The sequence below is a fragment of the Lacerta agilis genome, chromosome 18, assembly GCF_009819535.1.
Source record: "Lacerta agilis isolate rLacAgi1 chromosome 18, rLacAgi1.pri, whole genome shotgun sequence".
Lineage (NCBI taxonomy): Eukaryota > Metazoa > Chordata > Lepidosauria > Squamata > Lacertidae > Lacerta > Lacerta agilis.
Genome location: NC_046329.1, coordinates 10,205,730 through 10,223,953, shown reverse-complemented (window position 1 = coordinate 10,223,953; position 18,224 = coordinate 10,205,730). Strand labels below are relative to the sequence as shown.

General features: G+C 48.2%; 1 protein-coding gene across 1 annotated transcript; it reads right to left on the bottom strand.

Annotated features, from left to right (window-relative positions):
- Window positions 1–8,725: 8,725 nt before the first annotated feature.
- On the bottom strand, window positions 8,726–13,679 carry MEX3D (mex-3 RNA binding family member D). The gene is made up of 2 exons (XM_033136847.1): window positions 13,505–13,679; window positions 8,726–9,985 (listed from the first exon to the last, which is right to left on the bottom strand). Exons 1-2 carry the CDS (start codon window positions 13,563–13,565, stop codon window positions 8,730–8,732), a joined length of 1,317 nt encoding a protein of 438 aa, XP_032992738.1. The 5' UTR covers window positions 13,566–13,679; the 3' UTR covers window positions 8,726–8,729.
- Window positions 13,680–18,224: the final 4,545 nt, after the last annotated feature.

Sequence of the window (18,224 nt, the reverse complement as noted above, 5' to 3'; positions counted from 1 at the left end):
ATTCAATTGCAAATTGTCTTTCAAATAGTTCCAGTTACAGGTGGGTAGCCGTGTTGGTCTGCCATAGTCGAAACAAAATAGGAAATTCTTTCCAGTAGCACCTTAGAGACCAACTGAGTTTGTTCTTGGTATGAGCTTTCGTGTGCATGCACACTTCTTCAGATACAAAGCTCATACCAAGAACAAACTCAGTTGGTCTCTAAGGTGCTACTGGAAAGAATTTCCTATTTTGTTTTGTCTTTCAAATAGTTCGTAAACTTTAACCAGTCTTTGATGGATTTCTGGTCCCGCTGTTCCCGGATTCTTCCCGTCATTTTATCGAGTTCTGCATATTCCATCAATTTCACTGTCCATTCTTCTTTCGTCGGTGATTCTTCTTGTTTCCACCTTTGTGCTAGCAAAATCCTAGCTGCAGTCACTGCGTATTCGAAAAGCTTAATGTCCTTTTTTTCAATGTCTGTACGTATAATACCTAGTAAAAAGGCTTCAGGTTTCTTTACAAAATTATATTTCAACATTTTTCTTAACTCATGATATATCATATCCCAATATACTCTCACCTTGTTGTTTCTTCTTGGGGGGGCACACGGCACGTGGGGAGAACCCCCAGACGGAGAAACCCCCCCGAAAGGCTGGCGAAGGTTTTGAAAGCCACGGATGGGGGAAAACGCTGCGGAGAATTTGGGATCGAAGGATCGCCAGGCAACGGGGAAAATGTTGGGGAGGCCGTCCTTCTGTTCCTCCCCAAAATAAAACCTTGGTGTCCATTTTGGAGGGCCGTGAATGAAGGCCGGACAAGACCCACGCAAATTTTGCAAGGGAATTTCCCTCATCCTTTGGCGGCTGAGCATGGAACAATGCCCACAATGCCCTTTTTGAGATATCCCGCTGGGTAGGTATTTTCAGTGATGTATGGAGGTGAGAGCTGGACCATCAAGAAGGCTGATCGCCAAAGAATGGATGCTTTTGAATTCTGGTGCTGGAGGAGACTCTTGAGAGTCCCATGAGAGATTTGACTTTCTTGGGCTCCACGATCACTGCAGATGGTGACAGCAGTCACGAAATTAGAAGACGCCTGCTTCTTGGGAGGAAAGCAATGACAAACCTAGACAGCATCTTAAAAAGCGGAGACGTCACCTTGCCGACAAAGGTCCATATAGTTAAAGCTATGGTTTTCCCAGTAGTAATGTACGGAAGTGAGAGCTGGACCATAAAGAAGACCGATCGCCGAAGAATGGATGCTTTTGAATTATGGTGCTGGAGGGGACTCTTGAGAGTCCCATGGACTGCAAGAAGATCAAACCTATCCATTCTGAAGGAAATCAGCCCTGAGTGCTCACTAGAAGGACAGATCCTGAAGTTGAGGCTCCAGTACTTTGGCCACCTCCTGAGAAGAGAAGACTCCCTGGAAAAGACCCTGATGTTGGGAAAGATGGAGGGCACAAGGAGAAGGGGACGGCAGAGGACGAGATGGTGGGACAGTGTTCTCGAAGCGACTGGCATGAGTTTGGCCAAACTGCGGGAGGCAGCGGAAGACAGGAGGGCCTGGCGTGCTCTGGTCCATGGGGTCACGAAGAGTCGGACACGACTAAAGGACTAGTGATTCTCAGGCTCCCTCGCCCCTCTGTAGCTTCACTTCTCGCAGGGAGGGAACTGCCAGAAGGCCCTCGGAGCTGGACCTCAGTGTCCGGGCTGGACGATGGGGGTGGAGACGCTCCTTCGGGTATTCTGGGCCGTTTTGGGCTTTCAAGGTGAGCGCCAACATTTCGAATTGTGCTCGGAAACGTCCTGGGAGCCAATGGAGGTCTTTCAGGACCGGTGTTATATGGTCTCGGCGGCCGCTCCCAGTCCCCAGTCTAGCTGCTGCATTCTGGATTAGTTGCAGTTTCCGGGTCACCTTCAAAGGTAGCCCCACGGAGAGCGCATGGCAGTAGTCCAAGCAGGAGATAACCAGAGCATGCACCACTCTGGCCGGACAGTCTGTGGGCAGGGAGGGTCTCATCCTGCGTCCCAGATGGAGCTGCCCTGGACACAGAACTGACCTGCGCCTCCATGGACAGCTGTGAGTCCAAAATGACCCCCAGGCTGCACACCTGGTCCTTCAGGGGCACAGTTAGGGGCCAGGAGGCCCTAACAGACCAGCCTGCGCTCCCAGGCGGAAACCAGAGCCTGCCACCTGCCGCGATGGCCTGACCACGACTGGGCTCGGGTCCGCCCCTCTGCTGCTTGCTCTGAGTGGACAGGGCCAACAGGGGTAGATTGCTCCTGGCCATGGAGGTTCCACCACCTCCGGTTGTGGGGTGGGCAGCGGCCCAGAGCTTTTCCCGCCGCCCCCTCCTCCTCCTCGACACACATTTCGAACGAAAACCAATTCACCTCCCGGCTCACGCACACACACACACAAAAATAACAACAAAGACCAACTGGTGTCCTACAAACCCACAACATCATTTCGTTTGTTCTGCCTGGCAGGACAATAAGCGGTGCTCCTTTCTCTCCTCGAAAAGCACACACACAAACACACCCTTCGCACAATACCTTGAGGACGCCCCCCACCCTGTAATTTTTGTTTATTTTATTTTATCCCTCGTGGACCCCCTGCCTGCCTCCGAGGCATGAAAAAGAAGCCTGCCGCCCATTCAAAGCGTTTTCTTATTTGCTACCAAATGGCTTCGTCTCCGGTGCAACAAATATAGATAGATGGAAAATAATAATAACAAAACATTAAACGTCCTTTTCCTCGCTCCGTTTTCCCATGGCCAATCTTTGGTCCCTATTCATCTATTGCCACGGCAACCGGGGATCCATCAATGGCCATAGGTGACTCAGGACAATTAGAGAGATGAGGGCAGGGGGAAAGGAGGTGAGTGCAAGGCAGAGATTTGGACCAGAACTCCACGTTCCCACCCTCGAATTATCCTCATTATTGGCGTCAGCGCCAACCCCAAGCTGCCCGCGGCCTGGCCGCTGCCCCGATTCACGTTGCGTAAACGCACGCCGTTTGCAGGGAGAGCAGCCTCGTTCGGGTGACCTCGAAAGATTCGGTAAGGTGGGTACGCTGCCTCTCTCTCCGCAAAAAACGGAATCAGGTCACTGGGGCTCGTGGAGATGTGACAGAAGATGGCAAACGGCACCAGCCATGCTCAGAGCACGGGGGCTTAGCTGGTCAGAGAATCAGAGGATCTTTAGTGTTGGAAGGGGACCCCCGGAGGCCATCCAGTCCAACCCCCTGCAATGCAGGAATCATGGCTAAAGCACCCAGGACAGATGTCCATCCAACCTCTGCTTAACAAACCTCCGCCGCCTTTTTGACAGCATTAAAGTAGGGTTGATGTTTTTTTTAAAAAATAGATTTTATCATTTCATCTTTATGTAAACTGCTTCAAGGTTCCACCACCCCCCCCACCAAAATCAAGCAGCCTACAAATTATACAAAACCAATGAATTATGTAATTCTTCTTCTTCTTTCTTTGGCGATCCAGGACCTTGGACCATTTTGGTTGCCCTCCTCTGGACACGTTCAAATTCATTGCAGGGGGTTGGGCTAGATGACCGCCGGGGGTCCCTTCCAACTCTACAAGTGAAACTCGAAAAATGAGAGTATCATGGAAAGGTTCATTTCTTTCAGTAATTCAACTTAAAAGGTGAAACTAATAGACGAGATAGACTCATGACATGCAAAGCGAGATGTGTCAAGCCTTTATTTGTTATAATTGCGATGATTATGGCATAGAGCTGATGAGAACCCCAAATTAACAATCTCAACTTTGGGGTTTTCATCAGCTGTACGCCATAATCATCACAATGATAACAAGCAAAGGCTTGACGTATCTCGCTTTGCATGTCATGAGTCTATCTCATATATTAAACTCCAGTAGCTAATGAAAACAATTGCTTACATAAATGGACTTTTCCACGATATTCTAATTTTTCGAGTTTCACCTCTATAATTTATTATGTCGGGGAAGTGATTTTAGAAACACCCGTGCTAAAATTGGATACAAACCTCAGGAACTTCCTCGAGGAAGGAAGCAAAGGAAGAGAAAATTGCAATCTGAGTGCGGAGGGCTGAATTTGAAACCGGTAAAATTAGAAACTGGTCGAAACAAAAAAAAAAATCACGCCTTCAGCTATCCCTGTTCTTATTATTATTTCGTTTTGTACAATTTGGGCACCACTCTCTTTTAAAAAAAACAACAACACCACCTCGAGGCAGTTTTAAGAAAAAGAATTAAAATAATTAAACGGTAGGTTAAAGCGATCCCTGGCGAAGATATTTGGGCAAGTCTTACCTGGAATAGGAGACAGCAAACGCAGGGTCTTTTCTGTATGACTTTATTGGCAAAATTCAAAAGCCGAGGTTGAGTGATCAAGTTCAAGTTCAGGTCTGGGTAATAATTTCAGATTTATTCGAAACCCACGTTTTATTCTCCACAGCCGCCCTCTGCTGGTAGGAAAGGAGATGAGCAGGTCTCCGCATTCCTAAAATCCATTAATTATGACGGGGTATTTTTTTTTATATAAGACATTTTTAACAGACATTAACTTATGAGGTTGCCACATGCACACGTTGGCCGCAGTGCCGCTGCTTATTAGGGTTGCCAACTTACCAAAGGGACCCAGGTGCATTTTAATCTCGGCAGCATGGATTAAAAAAAAGAAGTATTTTTTTTTAATTTCCAGCCTCCCCTGTGTCAGAATCTCTAACTGCAATGTCCTTGGGGCAGGGAGCCTGTCGTCTTGGGAGAGTATTGCCGAGAAGCAGCGCCGTGCAGTGGTTAGAGTGCCGGACGGGGACCTGGGAGAGAGCAGGGTTCAAATCCCTATTGAGTCATGAAATTGAACTGGGAGAGAGCAGGGGTCGAATCCCTATTGAGTCATGAACTGGGGCACCAGTTTAACTGGCCAAAATGTGTAGGACGAAAAAAATGAATGTTGGAAATGCAAGGAACAGGAATGTACTTTTTACCCTATGTGGTGGACATGTAAGGAGGTAAAACCTTTCTGGGAAATGATATATAATGAGTTAAGGAAAATGTTTGAAAACACCTTTTTTGTTTTTGTTTTAAAAACAGAAGCATTTTTATTGCATATAGTGGGTGGAGAGATAGGGTAACAAACGCACCTCCCTTGGCCCACAGGTGAGGAGCAGGCGAGAATGCCTTTATGCTGTCAGTGCTCTGTTTATTGGCGATGGATATTGAGGAATCACAGAGTCGGGCGGGACCCCCAGAGGTCATCCAGCCCCACCCCGCGAGGCAGGGATCTCAGCCAAAACACCCGTTATTGACAGCCACCCAACCTCCAAGGAACGAGAGCATGAAACATCCCGACAGTTTTAAAGTAGGGTTGTCATTTTTCCCTTGTTTTTATCTTTTCGTGAAAATTCTCTGAGGTCGTGTGTATGTGTGTGTGTTTTACACCCATAAATTTTACAAAATGAAAAAGGAATGTTTCACGTTACTTAATTCTAAGGTTCGCAGCCCGCCTTCCCTCCAAGAAGCTCAAAGTTGTGCGAATGCGTCTCCTACCGACGACCCTTCGAGGTCTACCCAGCCGCCTGGGTCACTGCCGGCGATTTATGAGTTACATGCTTTGATTTGTGGGAAGGGAAAGTTTCTTAAAACTGGGATACTGGCACTCGCTGCCCAGACTCATGACATGCAAAGAGAGAATAAAAAATTGTTTCCAGTAGCACCTTAGAGACCAACTAAGTTCATAGAATCATAGAATCATATGGTTGGAAGAGACCCCAAGGGCCATCCAGTCCAACCCCCTGCCAAGCAGGAAACACCATCAAAGCATTCCTGACAGATGGCTGTCAAGCCTCCGCTTCAAGACCTCCAAAGAAGGAGACTCCACCACACTCCTTGGCAGCAAATCCCACTGTCCAACAGCTCTTACTGTCAGGAAGTTCGTCCTCATGCTTAGGTGGAATCTTCTTTCTTGTAGTTTGAATCCATTGCCCCGTGTCCGCTTCTCTGGAGCAGCAGAAAACAACCTTTCTCCCTCCTCTAGATGACATCCTTTGATATATTTGAACATGGCTATCCTATCACCCCTTAACCTCCTCTTCTCCAGGCTAAACATACCCAGCTCCCTAAACCGTTCCTCCTAAGGCATCGTTTCCAGGCCTTGGACCATTTTGGTTGCCCTCCTCTGGACACGTTCCAGCTTGTCAGTATCCTTCTTGAACTGTGGTGCCCAGAACTGGACACAGTATTCCAGGTGAGGTCTGACCAGAGCAGAATATAGTGGTACTATTACTTCCCTTGATCTAGATGCTATACTCCTATTGATGCAGCCCAGAATTGCATTGGCTTTTTTAGCTGCTGCATCACCCTGTTGACTCATGTCAAGTTTGTGGTCTACCAAGACTCCTAGATCCTTTTCACATGTACTGCTCTCAAGCCAGGTGTCACCCATCCTGTAGTTGTGCCTTTCATTTATTTATTTTTGCCCAAGTGTAGTACTTTACATTTCTCCTTGTTAAAATTCATCTTGTTTGCTTTGGCCCAGTTCTCTAATCTGTTAAGGTGAACATTTCTTCAGATACATGCACATGAAAGCTCATACCAAGAACAAACTTAGTTGGTCTCTAAGGTGCTACTGGAAGGGATTTTTAATTTTATTTTATTTTGACTATGGCAGACCAACACGGCTACATAACCTATAAATGTAAAGCGAGATACGTCAAGCCTTTGCTTGTTATAATTGTGATGATTATGGCGCACAGCTGATGAAAAACCCAAAGTTGAGATTAAAAATTTGGGGTTCTCATTGCTGTATGCCATAATAATCACAATTATAACAAATAAAGGCTTGGCATATCTCGCTTTGCATGTTGTGAGTCTATCTCATATATTAGTTTCGCCTTTTAAGTTGAATTACTGGAAGAAACGAACCTTCCCACGATATTCTAATTTTTCGAGTTTCAGCTGTACACGATTAAACTTTGAAAGTTTTCCCACAGTAACGCCCAGACCCCGCCCCCCCCCGGCCGCACGACGCAAGCTCTTCATTGGTAGCAAAAAAAAAAAAAGTCTTCATTCCTCTTATTATTTTATTCTTATTATTTAAGAAGGCTCTGAAAGTTCAAAAAAATAAATCTCTGCATACAATTCTCATAATCGGCAAGTGCGATCACCAAATATATATATGTGAACTTTAGCCACGATCCGGTTAAAGCTCCGGCCCCCTCCCCAAGCCCCCCCCCACTCCCCACTTTCTTTAAAAAATAAAATATATTTTAGTTCTTAAAATTTATTCAATAAAGTAAATTATTCTCCCCTAGAAATTCCCTACATATACACAGAAGTAAAAAATAAGTTTTCTTTTTAAAAAAACAACAACAACCAGGCCAAGAAAAAAAGAAAAATCGAGAGATAATGGGGGTGTAACAAGCCCCTACTCTCGAGTAGGCCCAGTGAAATCAATGGATTCATTCGTTTCAATGGGTCTAACCCTGAATAGAGGCAATTTTTCCTTTCTGTGTGTGCGTATTTGTGACTGAAATTGGCATCATGGGCGATTCTCCCCATTTTTTTTCGACCGTGGTGAACCCCCAAATGACACCCCCCCCCACTTCTCTTTGCATGGATTTTTTTTTTGGAGGGGGGACAGCGGGGGTTTATTTGTCTTACCAACAAAAATTACATATGCATGTCCACCTAAATATGTCTGAGCTCTAGTGTTAGCCATAACTGGAGAAGGGTCATTGCAAAAAATAAACAGTTTGATGCAATTTAAACCCACTGAATGGGTTTACTCTGCATACGACTAAGGAAGGTAGACGGATCGGGCATTTACACAGAGTAGACCCATTGCGATCCGTGGGCATGGCCGGGGGACATTTGCGGCACCATAAAGTCCTGGGAAGCGTAGTTTGTTCAGGGCGCCGAGAGTGGTGAGGAGACCTCCCCCCAGCCCCCCTCGGAGTAAACTACAATTCCCAGAGCTCCCTGGGAAGAAGAGCTGGTTGCTAAACTACGCTGGGAACTGTAGCGCCAAGAGGGCAGCGGGGTGCGGGTCTCCTAGCAACTCTCAGCGCCTTGAAACTATACTTCCCAGAATCCTCAGGAGTGTTCAAAGTGGTGCTGTTCTGCTTTAAATGCACGGTTGTGAATTTGGCCCATTGGCAGCAGTTCTGCAGAACTGAGCCGGACGCAATCCACAAACCCGGAACCGCAGGGCGACCCCCCCCCCAAAAAAAAATTGTATATGCAAAAATATTAATAGACGGTGTTCTTGATTAAAGAACAACAAAACAGACCACCGCGGCCCCTTTCAAAGTTCATGCGGACCTCGGTTTTCACTCGGTTTGTTTGTAAAAAGAAAGAAAGAGAGAAAGAAAATACTGCTATTTGGAGAAAAAAGGTCGCGCCCGGATTGAGAGTTTAAAGCTATCCTGTAAACAATATGGTTTCAAAATATATTTCCGCCGGCCCAGCTCTCGAAATCTGCGCGGCGCTCTTACCACCCGCCCTCCCGCTCCCCCGAATTCATTCCGTCCCCCTCCCGCCCACCTCCAAATCTTGCTTGTTACGCAGCGAAGGCGTAAATTACGGGTGCGTTTCGGGCGCCCCTTCCCCTCCCCGCCGTGTTTGTGTGTGCTTCTTTTTTATATATATATATAAAAAAAGGTTGATAGAAACGAGTTTTGAAGTTCACAAAAAGCCGGCCGTGTTTTCGTAAAGTGGGGTGGTGGGAAAAACCCGCCCCCCCCGCGCCTACGAGAAAATGTGGATGGCTTGCGTGGCGGGCGTGTGGCAGGCGGGGCACTCAGGATCGGAGCGGCCGCAGATTCGCATGGCGCACTCCATGCAGAAGAGGTTGTGGCCGCAGGGCACCAGCGCGGCGATCACCTCGCTCTCGAAGCAAACCATGCACTCGCGGGAAGGCTTGCGGGGGCCCTCGGATCCGGTGGAGTCGGTGGGGGACCCCGAGGCGGCCGAGAGGCTCCCGGGCAGCGACGACGAAGAGGAGTAGCCCGTGCTGCTGGAGAACGACGAGAGGGAGCCCTGTGGGGGCGGCGGAAGCCAGGGGAGGGCGCTGACCGGGTCGCTGGGGATACGGCGGGCGAGGGGGTGCTCCAGGGCCGCCGAGGCCTCTGGGAAGGTGGGCGAATGCCGGGGTGTGCTCTTGCGCCGCTGGGAAGCGCCGCTGTGCGACGAGGAGGAAGACCGGCTGAAGGCCTGGTGCGGGTCGGCGGGGGGCTCGAACGGAGACCAGATGCGGGCGGGCGCCGCCGCCAGCTCCAAGGGGAGGAAGTCCAAGGCAAAGTCGCCGTCGTCCGAGCCCAGTGCGCCGGCAGGGGCGTCGCTGAAGGGGAAGCCGCCGGAGCCGAACGGGCTGCCGGGGGCTCCGTCGGAAACAGGGCCGCCGAAATAGGTCTCCGCCGGGGGAGCCTCGCTGCGGAGGCCGGGGAGGGCGCGGCGGGCCGGGTTGGGGGCTTTCGACCACAGGCCGGAGGGGCCTCCGGACAGGAGGTCCAGACAGACGTCGGTGCCGTTGGAGTGGAAGTCGTTTTCGGCGTTGAGGTCGACGAAGGATCCGGTGCGCATGGTGATGTGGGCCTCGATCTCCTCCCTCGCCCGGTCGACGTTCTCGGGCATGCCGGTCACCTCGAAGACGGGCTCCTTGTCCCGGCTTGGGGTGACGATGTACGTGTGGGTCTGCTGCTGGATCCGTTTGATGGTGGCCCCCTTGGGACCCACGACCAGGCCCACCACTCGGTAAGGGACGCGCACCTGGATGGTCGTCTGGCCCGGGAGGTTGGGGGGCCCCAGGGCCGAGCCCCCCGTGCCGCCGGCTTTGTTCCGCGTGGCTCGGATCATGGAGAAATGCTCGGCGGCCGAGAGGATCTCGCCCTTGGCCATTTCGACGTCCTCCTTCCTCCCCGTCACGATGAAGACCGGGTCCTCCCCTCGCACGGGGGTCTTGATGTAGGTGTTGGTTTTGGCCCGCAACGCTTTGATCTTGCACCCTGGAGCCGGGCGGAAAGGAGGAAGGGGGAGAGAAACGGCCGAAATGTTAGCCCTCGGTCGAAATAAATATTTTTAAGTACTTTCCCAAAGAAAACCAGAGTCCTTTTTGTGTTGGGGATAATTCAGAACGAAATACCCAGCTGTCAAAAACGGTTATTTATGTATGTCACTACTGCGGCCAGGGCCGGATTGAGGTTTGATGCGGCCCTCAGCTCCTGAAGGCAATGGGGCCCTTTCTATGTCCAGCTGTCCTTTGCCAACAACAAATTGTCGCTGTTTTTTTGTGTTGAATATATGCTATATTGATGGACCTCATAGGTATCTCAAGCCATTTGCACATAACAAAACACGTATTTTATCAAAGTAATGGTTGAACTGAAATACAATTAAGAAGTATATTAATAGTGGAATACAATTAAGACGAAGTATATTAATAGTAGATAATTATTAAGCTCTAACTTGGAATTTGAGAATGGGAGAAATATTTAGGTTTTGGTTAAAATGTGTCGATTTATATATTTTTTGCAAGTTGGAATCAGAAGTAACAAGAGCAACAGCTTTACTAAGTTAAGAGGAGAAAGGATATAAGAAGTTTAAGATTTGGAACTTGATGTTTTATTTGATAAGAACAAATTGTATGATTTAAGATACGTTGATTATAATTGTAAGGCTAAGATTAGAAGTAAGAAACTAGATTTTACAATGTTACAAAGTTACTGAAGAAGATTAGAAATGAACACATAATTAAGGTTGCGAGGAAGTCCCAAGTTTAGGATTTTAAAGTGAGGGATTTTTAATTAATTGTGTTGTTTTGTGTGTATTGTGTTGTTTTATGTGTGCTGTGTGTATTTGTAATTTGCTTAATTTTGAAAATCTAATAAATTCTTATTAATATTTTTTATTAAACTCTAACTTGAAATGAATTTTTTATTCATGACAAACTTAATAATGCAAACTCATTTGGCGTTTGGCAATTTAGCAAAAGTTCCTTTAGGAACACAATTGAAAAAGACTCATAATCTAGTCTCTAGAAACGTGCTATAACATGCAATAATAACACTGACATCCTAGGAGCCTACAAACACAAAACATTATTGCTGTATTTATTTGTTTTTTTATCTTATATTTTGGAAATATACATCCAGGTGTTTTTTCCCTTTAAATCCCACCCCCCAAGAGAGTGGGGCTCTAAGCTCTAGCTTGTTTAGCTTAGACGTTAAATCTGGCACTGACCCCAATGCATGTCCCGTCCCCCCCTTCTGTGCAAAAAAAAATTGAAGCTGGGCATAGGAGCATGGTCTAAATTTAAGGTGGGCGTGGTCTAGGGGGCGGGGTGAGGGGGTGTGTGATCCCGGAACGGCCCAATCGGAAGCAGGGACCGTGATGTCACTGCGTTCGAGACAGCATGCTCGTCTCACAAAGGGAACAAAGCGGAGATTAAACAAAGGGGGGGGGGAGGATTTGAGAGATGCACAGCCCCCACCCAAAAAAATAAACGTTAGGGGGGAAATAAAAAAATTTAAAAACACCCAACCAAAACCCAGTTGGAAATTCAGGAACAGCTGCACAGGAGCTCAGGCCACTTAAGGATGGAGAGCTGGAGGGACAAAGGAAGGGAAGGTTGCAGTTTATGGAAAGGCCTGCCTTAAGATACATAGAGATTTGGGGAAATGCTTGGGGGGGGGGCGTGGGGCGAGAATTGCACGTCACAACCGGTTCCATGCTTAAAACAGGAAGGGTGCAATATTGTTCCATTCAGCTTTTTTGCAAAAACTAAAGCAGGTTTGCTTTCATCTGTATTTTATTTTTTTGCAAAAAAAAAGAAGCAAAGGGGCGGCGGTTTAATATTTGACCTACTCTCTTTTCTAGGCCGTTTTTTAAATTCTATCTTCCTTTTCCAAGCAGGGAATCAAAAACACGTTGGTGTTGACCAAGGGGTGACTGCAGGGGGTAGCCGAGTTTTTGGCAGCAGTGCTTCAAGGAGTACTTTAATAGGAGGAAATTCTAGACTTTACTAATACACACATACAATCAGCCTACGAGTTTAATTGTTGTTTCTTTGTGTATATATATTTTAAAGTTCCTGTATGTGATTCTTTCTCTCGCGATTTTACATGTAAATGCCTAATAAAGGTTTGATAAGCGAGTGAGTTTTTTTTTTTTTTTTTTTTTTAAAGAGGGGTTTCGTTTTGAAAAGGTGAAGTTTGGAAGCGCATCTCAAAACACGAGAAAGAAAGTTGCCCAGAGAACAAATGGCAACGCAGAGGTCCATCAAGAATTTTGGGAGGTTTTTTTTGGGGGGGGTGAGGGAAACGACTGATGGCAAAGTCAGTGCTACTCAGAGTAAGCCCACTGAAATTCAGGCCCGTTCGTTCCAGGCCCATCGACCCTGAGCAGAGCTTGGTTGGACTCAACCCATTATTATTTTTTAAAAATTTTAATTTCGGTGGAAGGCTCAAAGGGTTCGACAGTTTTACCCGGGTCGTGTTGCTCTGCAAAGTGAGGCAAACCTTGCCCACAGGCTGACATGGGTCTCCCAGAGAGGAGGGACGCCCCCTTCCAATACCATAGATCCCTAAACTATCTCTCTCTCTCTGTGTCTCTCTACGAATTATAAAAGCAAGGGGAAGATATAAAGGAGACACTGATTTTATTTCGCTTTGGGATGGAAAAAAAGTCAAGCACTTCTCAAACTTCCTTCCCTTCTCGCTGCTCCTAGGATACAGAAGAACAAAAGGATTTGGGGTTTGTGTGGGGTTCCCACCTCCACCCCCCAGTCACCCCCAAGCAGAAATGAGAGTTTAAGGCAGTTCCTGGCTTGGGGGATCTTTTGAGGCCTTGAAATCTGTGAGAAAAATCTCTTATAGGTCTGCATTTATAAACTCAGGTGGTAAGCAATTTGGTGGGGGTATTTTTTTTGGGGGGGGAGGAAGTCACAGAGACGTAAACCCCCCCCCCTTCCCCAATTTCCATCCTACGTTGAAAACGGTAAACATATATTTAGGTTAGGCTGTTTTTTTGGACGAGGGGTGTCCTCTAGCTTAGCTCCCCGATATGTTTCCCTGCCCCCCAGGCATGCCTGTCCTCTAATTCCACACCTCCCTCCACGAAAACCCCATTTCCAAGAGAGAGAGAGAAATGGCTCTATCCTTGAGATTTTCCTTCGTAAGGCGCTGCCTAAAAGATGCTCATTTTATTTCTTGGTTGAAAGAAAGTTAAGGAGCGAGCGAGAGAGAGAGGCCGCACTGAAAACACAGCCCCCCCATGCAATAATAATAATAATGACCCCCCCCAAAGGAAACACACAGGTGAGTTTGACTAAGTGGGCGTCTTGGGTGGGTGGGTGGGGCATAGATAATAAAATTGTTACCTGCGCATTTCGGAAAGTTGTCTCCCCTTTGCTCCTTACCTGCCGGGCTCCTGTTCAAGGTGGGCAAAGCAGCAAACCGGCATTTTCCCCCACCCCCCCGACCCCCACCCCCAGGGTTGCCCATCAATTGCAGCTTCTATGGATTTACCTTGCCTCCCCACGATTTCAGCCACATGCTCCGAGCTGGGCACGGAGACGCACTCGGTCATGTTGACGCTCCTCTTGCGGCTGCCGATGCTGCCCAGGTGCCCGGCCAGCAGGGGGGGCTGCGGGGCGTGGGGGTGCCCCAAGTGGGCCGGGAAAGCCCCGAAGATCTCGGGCGGGGCCGGCGGGGCGCTGATGTTGCCGCCGCCGCCGCCGCCGCCCTCGGGGCCCAGGAGTGGCAGCGCCGTTCCTCCTCCTCCTCCGGCATAGGCAAAGTGGTCCAGCCCCTCTGCCTGGTCCAGAAGCGCTCCAAGATCTCCATCCTTTGCGTCCTCTTGCTGCTGCTCCTCCTCCTCCTTCTCCTCCTCCTCTCCTCTACCCTCCTCCTCCGCCTTTCCTCTAGCCGCTTTCTCCTCCTCCTCCTCTTCCACCACCTCCTCCTCCTCCCCATCCTTGGCCAAGCCCAAGATGGAGAGCTGGTCCAGGGCGAAGCGGAGCGCGGCCGAGGGGTCCTCTCCGTCTCCATCTCCATCCTCAGCATCCTCATCCGCCCGGTGGTCCTTCGGCGCGGGATGCTCCGGGGCATCTCCCTTGGGGGGAAGGATGCCGTTGTTGGGGTCGAAGAAGCCGGCGGTGGGGTTCAGCAGCAGGCTGCCCAAGCCGGGAGGGGGGCAGCAGGTGCCGGGGCCCCCCTCCAGCTGGTAGAGGGCGCTTGGCATGGCAGGCGGCGGGTCTTCCTCCTCCTCCTGCCCCCGACCCCCTCCTCCCTCTCCTTCCTCCTCCTCCTCTTCCTCCTGCTGGCCCCCCAGCCTGGGACCCCGGCCGGCTTTCGGGGGGCTCCTCCGCACCGCCCCCAGATGCCGCCCGCCTTTGCGCGCGCCCCAGCCCCTTCGCCCAGCCCCCCTCTTTGGTTTGCAAGCCCATGCAAGGAGGGAGGAGGAGAGAAGGAAAGAAAGAAAGAAAGAGAGGGAGGGAGGGAAGGAGGAGAAGAAGGAGGAGGGGAGCCGAGCCAGCCGCCCCGCACCCACAAGGCGCCCGAGCCTCGCCCCGCGACGCCCGCGCGTCACCCGATGCCCAACAATGAGAGCCGGCGCCGGGAGGAGCGGCCGGGAGGGCGCATGCGCCCAGGGGGGAGGGAGGGCAAATCACAGCCACGCCCTCCTCGCCTCCCCCTCTGCCGCCCTAGACCCCTGGGGGGGCAACTGGAGGGGGGGGGATTGCTTCTGCTGCGGGTCGTCTTTCTTTTTCTTTCCTTCCTTCCACCCTCCCTGCCTCCGTCCCTCCGGTCCGTTTCCTCCCCTCCCTATCCTTCCTTCTTTCCCTCCCTCTTCATCCTTCCTTCCCTCCTTCATTTCTTCCCTTCCCTTCCCTTCCTCCCTCCCTCCTTCCCCTTCCGTCCCTTTTTCCCTCCCTATTTCCTTCCTCCCCTCCCTCACTTTAATCCTTCCTTCCATCTCTCCCTCCTTCCTTCCCCCTCCCTCTTTCCTTTCCTCCTTCCGTCCCTTCCTTTCTTTCCTTCCATTCCTTTGCTTCTCTCCCTCCCTCTTTCCTTTCATCCTTCCTTCCTTCCTCCATCCCTCCTTTCTTTTTTAAAGGATGGCGATGCCATCCAAACGGAAGCTGGGTATTTTGGGGTGTGTGTATCCTCCCCCCCCCCATTACAATTCCAGATCTAGCAGGCAGGCTATCTATCTATCTATCTATCTATCTATCTGTCACTATCTATCTATCTATCATTTATCTGTGCGCCTTGGGCTGCATAAGGAAGCAGACTTATGCAGATGAACACAGGCTCCACGTGGAGAAGTTATCTCCCACCCTGAATATTAGCCGGTCTCTTTCTGGGGTTCTGGGCAAAAGGTCAGTCCCAGCCCTATTTAGAGATGCCAAATTTGGACCTGGTACCAAACTATGTAACTCCTGTAATTTATGATTCCACCAATTTACCTGGGAGTGAGGTCTGTTGACTGGAACGACGCCTCTGATATCTCGGGCCGATGCAAAGTTTCCCATAAATTTTACTTTTCAACTCTTCAGAAATGGGTTAAGAACCCATCGTTTCCCAACAAATAAATCTATTTCGACTCGCACTCCTTTTACGGTCTCTTACCATTTTCTAAAGTCCGTAACGCTGCCTCTCCTACAATTCGTAATTTATCCCCTAGTTGTTTTTTAATGTTAATTTTAAGTGTTTGGTTCATGTCAGCGATAGGCAAACTCTGGCCCTCCAGATGTTCTGGGACTACGACTCCCATGATCCCTAGCTAACAGGACCAGTGGTCAGGGATGATGGGAATTGTAGTCCCAAAAACAGCTGGAGGGCCAAGTTTGCCTATGCCTGGTTTAAATTAATCCTGCTAGCGAGTTTATACGTGTATAATGACATTTCAAATAGTCCACAAATTCCCCCCCTTTATTATAAAGTTTTCCCCCTCTCTTGGTTCCTTATTGCTCCTGCACATTTTGCCATTGTCCACTGAGTGTCCCATTATATATTTTCAGTTTCTGAGCATTTCTCAGTATGGGCCCCGACTTGGTGGAACAGTCTATCTCACAAGAGACCAGGGCCCTGCGGGATTTGGCATCTTTCCGCAGGGCCTGCAAGACGGAGCTGTTCCACCTGGCCTTTGGGCTGGTTTCTGTTTGATACTTATGCTTCATTCTTTTATCGGTGGGCTATTTGAAAATGAGACTGCAGTTTTCATTTTGAATTTGTATTTAATCTGTATTTTAAATTGCTTGTTTTTATGTTTTGCTGCGATTTTAATTAGTGTTAGCCGCCCTGAGCCCGGTTTTTGGCTGGGAAGGGCGGGGTATAAATAAAAATTTATTATTATTATTATTATTATTATTATTAATCATTCTCGCTGCAGTCGTGGCATGAAGTTGTGGGGTTGTTGTTTTTGTGTGTGTGTGTGTAACTCTGTACCTGTTATCCCTAAACTAAAAACTTCTGGTTCCTTACTAAAAGTTAAACGTTTTATTCCATTCATTAATAAATCATGGAAGGTTTGGTCCGCAACGCCTGAAATTTCAAAATGCCTGTTCCGATTCACAGGAATCGGAACAGTGACTTGGCGAACAGCTGAACCAGTTGGGAAGAGAGGAATTCAGGGATATATATATATATATTTTAAATTGTGTATCTTTTGTTTCTCAATCTAATCATTTCACACGGTTTCATATGTTCTGTGCCTTGCCGTTATTTTAACTGAATAGTTTAGGCATTCTTTATTGTAACTGACAAGTGCGAGCTGTTCCAATTATTATTTGTGGATAATTTAATTTTACCGTTCACTACTGTATTCTAATGGATTGTCGAATATTGCTTTATTTGATAGTTGTTTATTTTAAAGTTACTGTGACGACTTTCGGTATCGGATCAGATTGTTACATCGTTCAGCCCGGACACTGAGGTCCAGCTCCGAGGGCCTTCTGGCGGTTCCCTCCCTGCGAGAAGCGAGGTTGCAGGGAACCAGGCAGAGGGCCTCCTCAGTGGTGGCACCCTCTGCCATCAGATGTCAAGGAGATAAACAACTACCTGACTTTTAGAAGACATCTGAAGGCAGCCCTATTTAGGGAAGCTTTTAATATTTGATGAATTATTCAAAACAAAATATAAAATCAAAAAATCCTTCTAGTAGCACCTTACAGACCAACTAAGTTTCTTATTGTATTCTAGTATTTTTGCTGGAAGCCACCCAGAGTGGCTGGGGAAACCCAGCCAGATGGGCGGGGTATAAATAATAAATTATTATTAATTATTATTATTATTACAACTACTACAACGTGCACGATCTTTGCCGCCTATTTTCTTTGCAGCTTGCAAACCGCCTCAAGGTGGAACACAAATTAAAAGTGAAATGAAATTTATAAACCCCTTGTGTAGGGTGCCAAACTTTTGGGAAGAAGAAGTGTGCATGCACACGAAAGCTCATACCAAGAACAAACTCAGTTGGTCTCTAAGGTGCTACTGGAAGGAATTTTCTATTTTGTTTAAACTTTTGGGAGTTTCCCCGCTGCTTCACTGGATCAGCTCTACCCACCCAAGGAAAGGGAAAAGCAAAAAGGGAGCTTTGTAAGCAATCTGGGCGAAATGCAGATCTGTTAGAATTAACCCAAGCCTTGAAAAAAAAGCACATAGAGCTGAAACAGGAAGTGGTATAGAGTGGCACTCTTCCCAACTTCCTCCTTCAACACTGCTATTGTTATTATTATTATTATTATTATTATTATTATTATTATTATTATTATTATTATTTCCAAATGGGCAAAGTACTGAACAGTCAGACCACCTCATTGAGCAAAATTTGCCCAGCGGGCTCAGAGATTTCCTGAGTGCCAGGAGGAGATCACAAGAGCAATTGCGGCAAATTTTTTAAAAGGCAAACGCTTGATCCTTTCCTCAGCAGCGTTCTTCCACCTCCCGATCCTTTTCCAACTCCACAGCCTTGAGGTCGCGCGACAACTTGCATTCAAGCTCTACGTTTTCTCGCCAAGCGTTGAAACAGACCGGAAGGACGTACGGAAAACATCGTTTTCTTTTTTCCCCTTTTTAATTACAAAACTAATAGTCGTCCGTCCCCCCACCCCAAAACAAATATTACAAATATGATCACGGCTGAAAGGACATCATCGGTTAGTGCTAAGGAGGCGGGGGGGGGGGAAGAGAAGGGGCTCCCGGATCGCTGCGAAATATCTAAAAGCTGCAAAACCGCACTATA

Bases quoted from the DNA above. Each gene is read 5' to 3' on its own strand.
- MEX3D (XM_033136847.1), bottom strand. From the start codon at position 13,565: ATGACCGAGTGCGTCTCCGTGCCCAGCTCGGAGCATGTGGCTGAAATC. The intron at 9,986-13,504 runs GTAAATCCATAG...GCCCGGCTCCAG, and splicing joins TGAAATCGTGGGGAGGCAAG to GGTGCAAGATCAAAGCGTTG.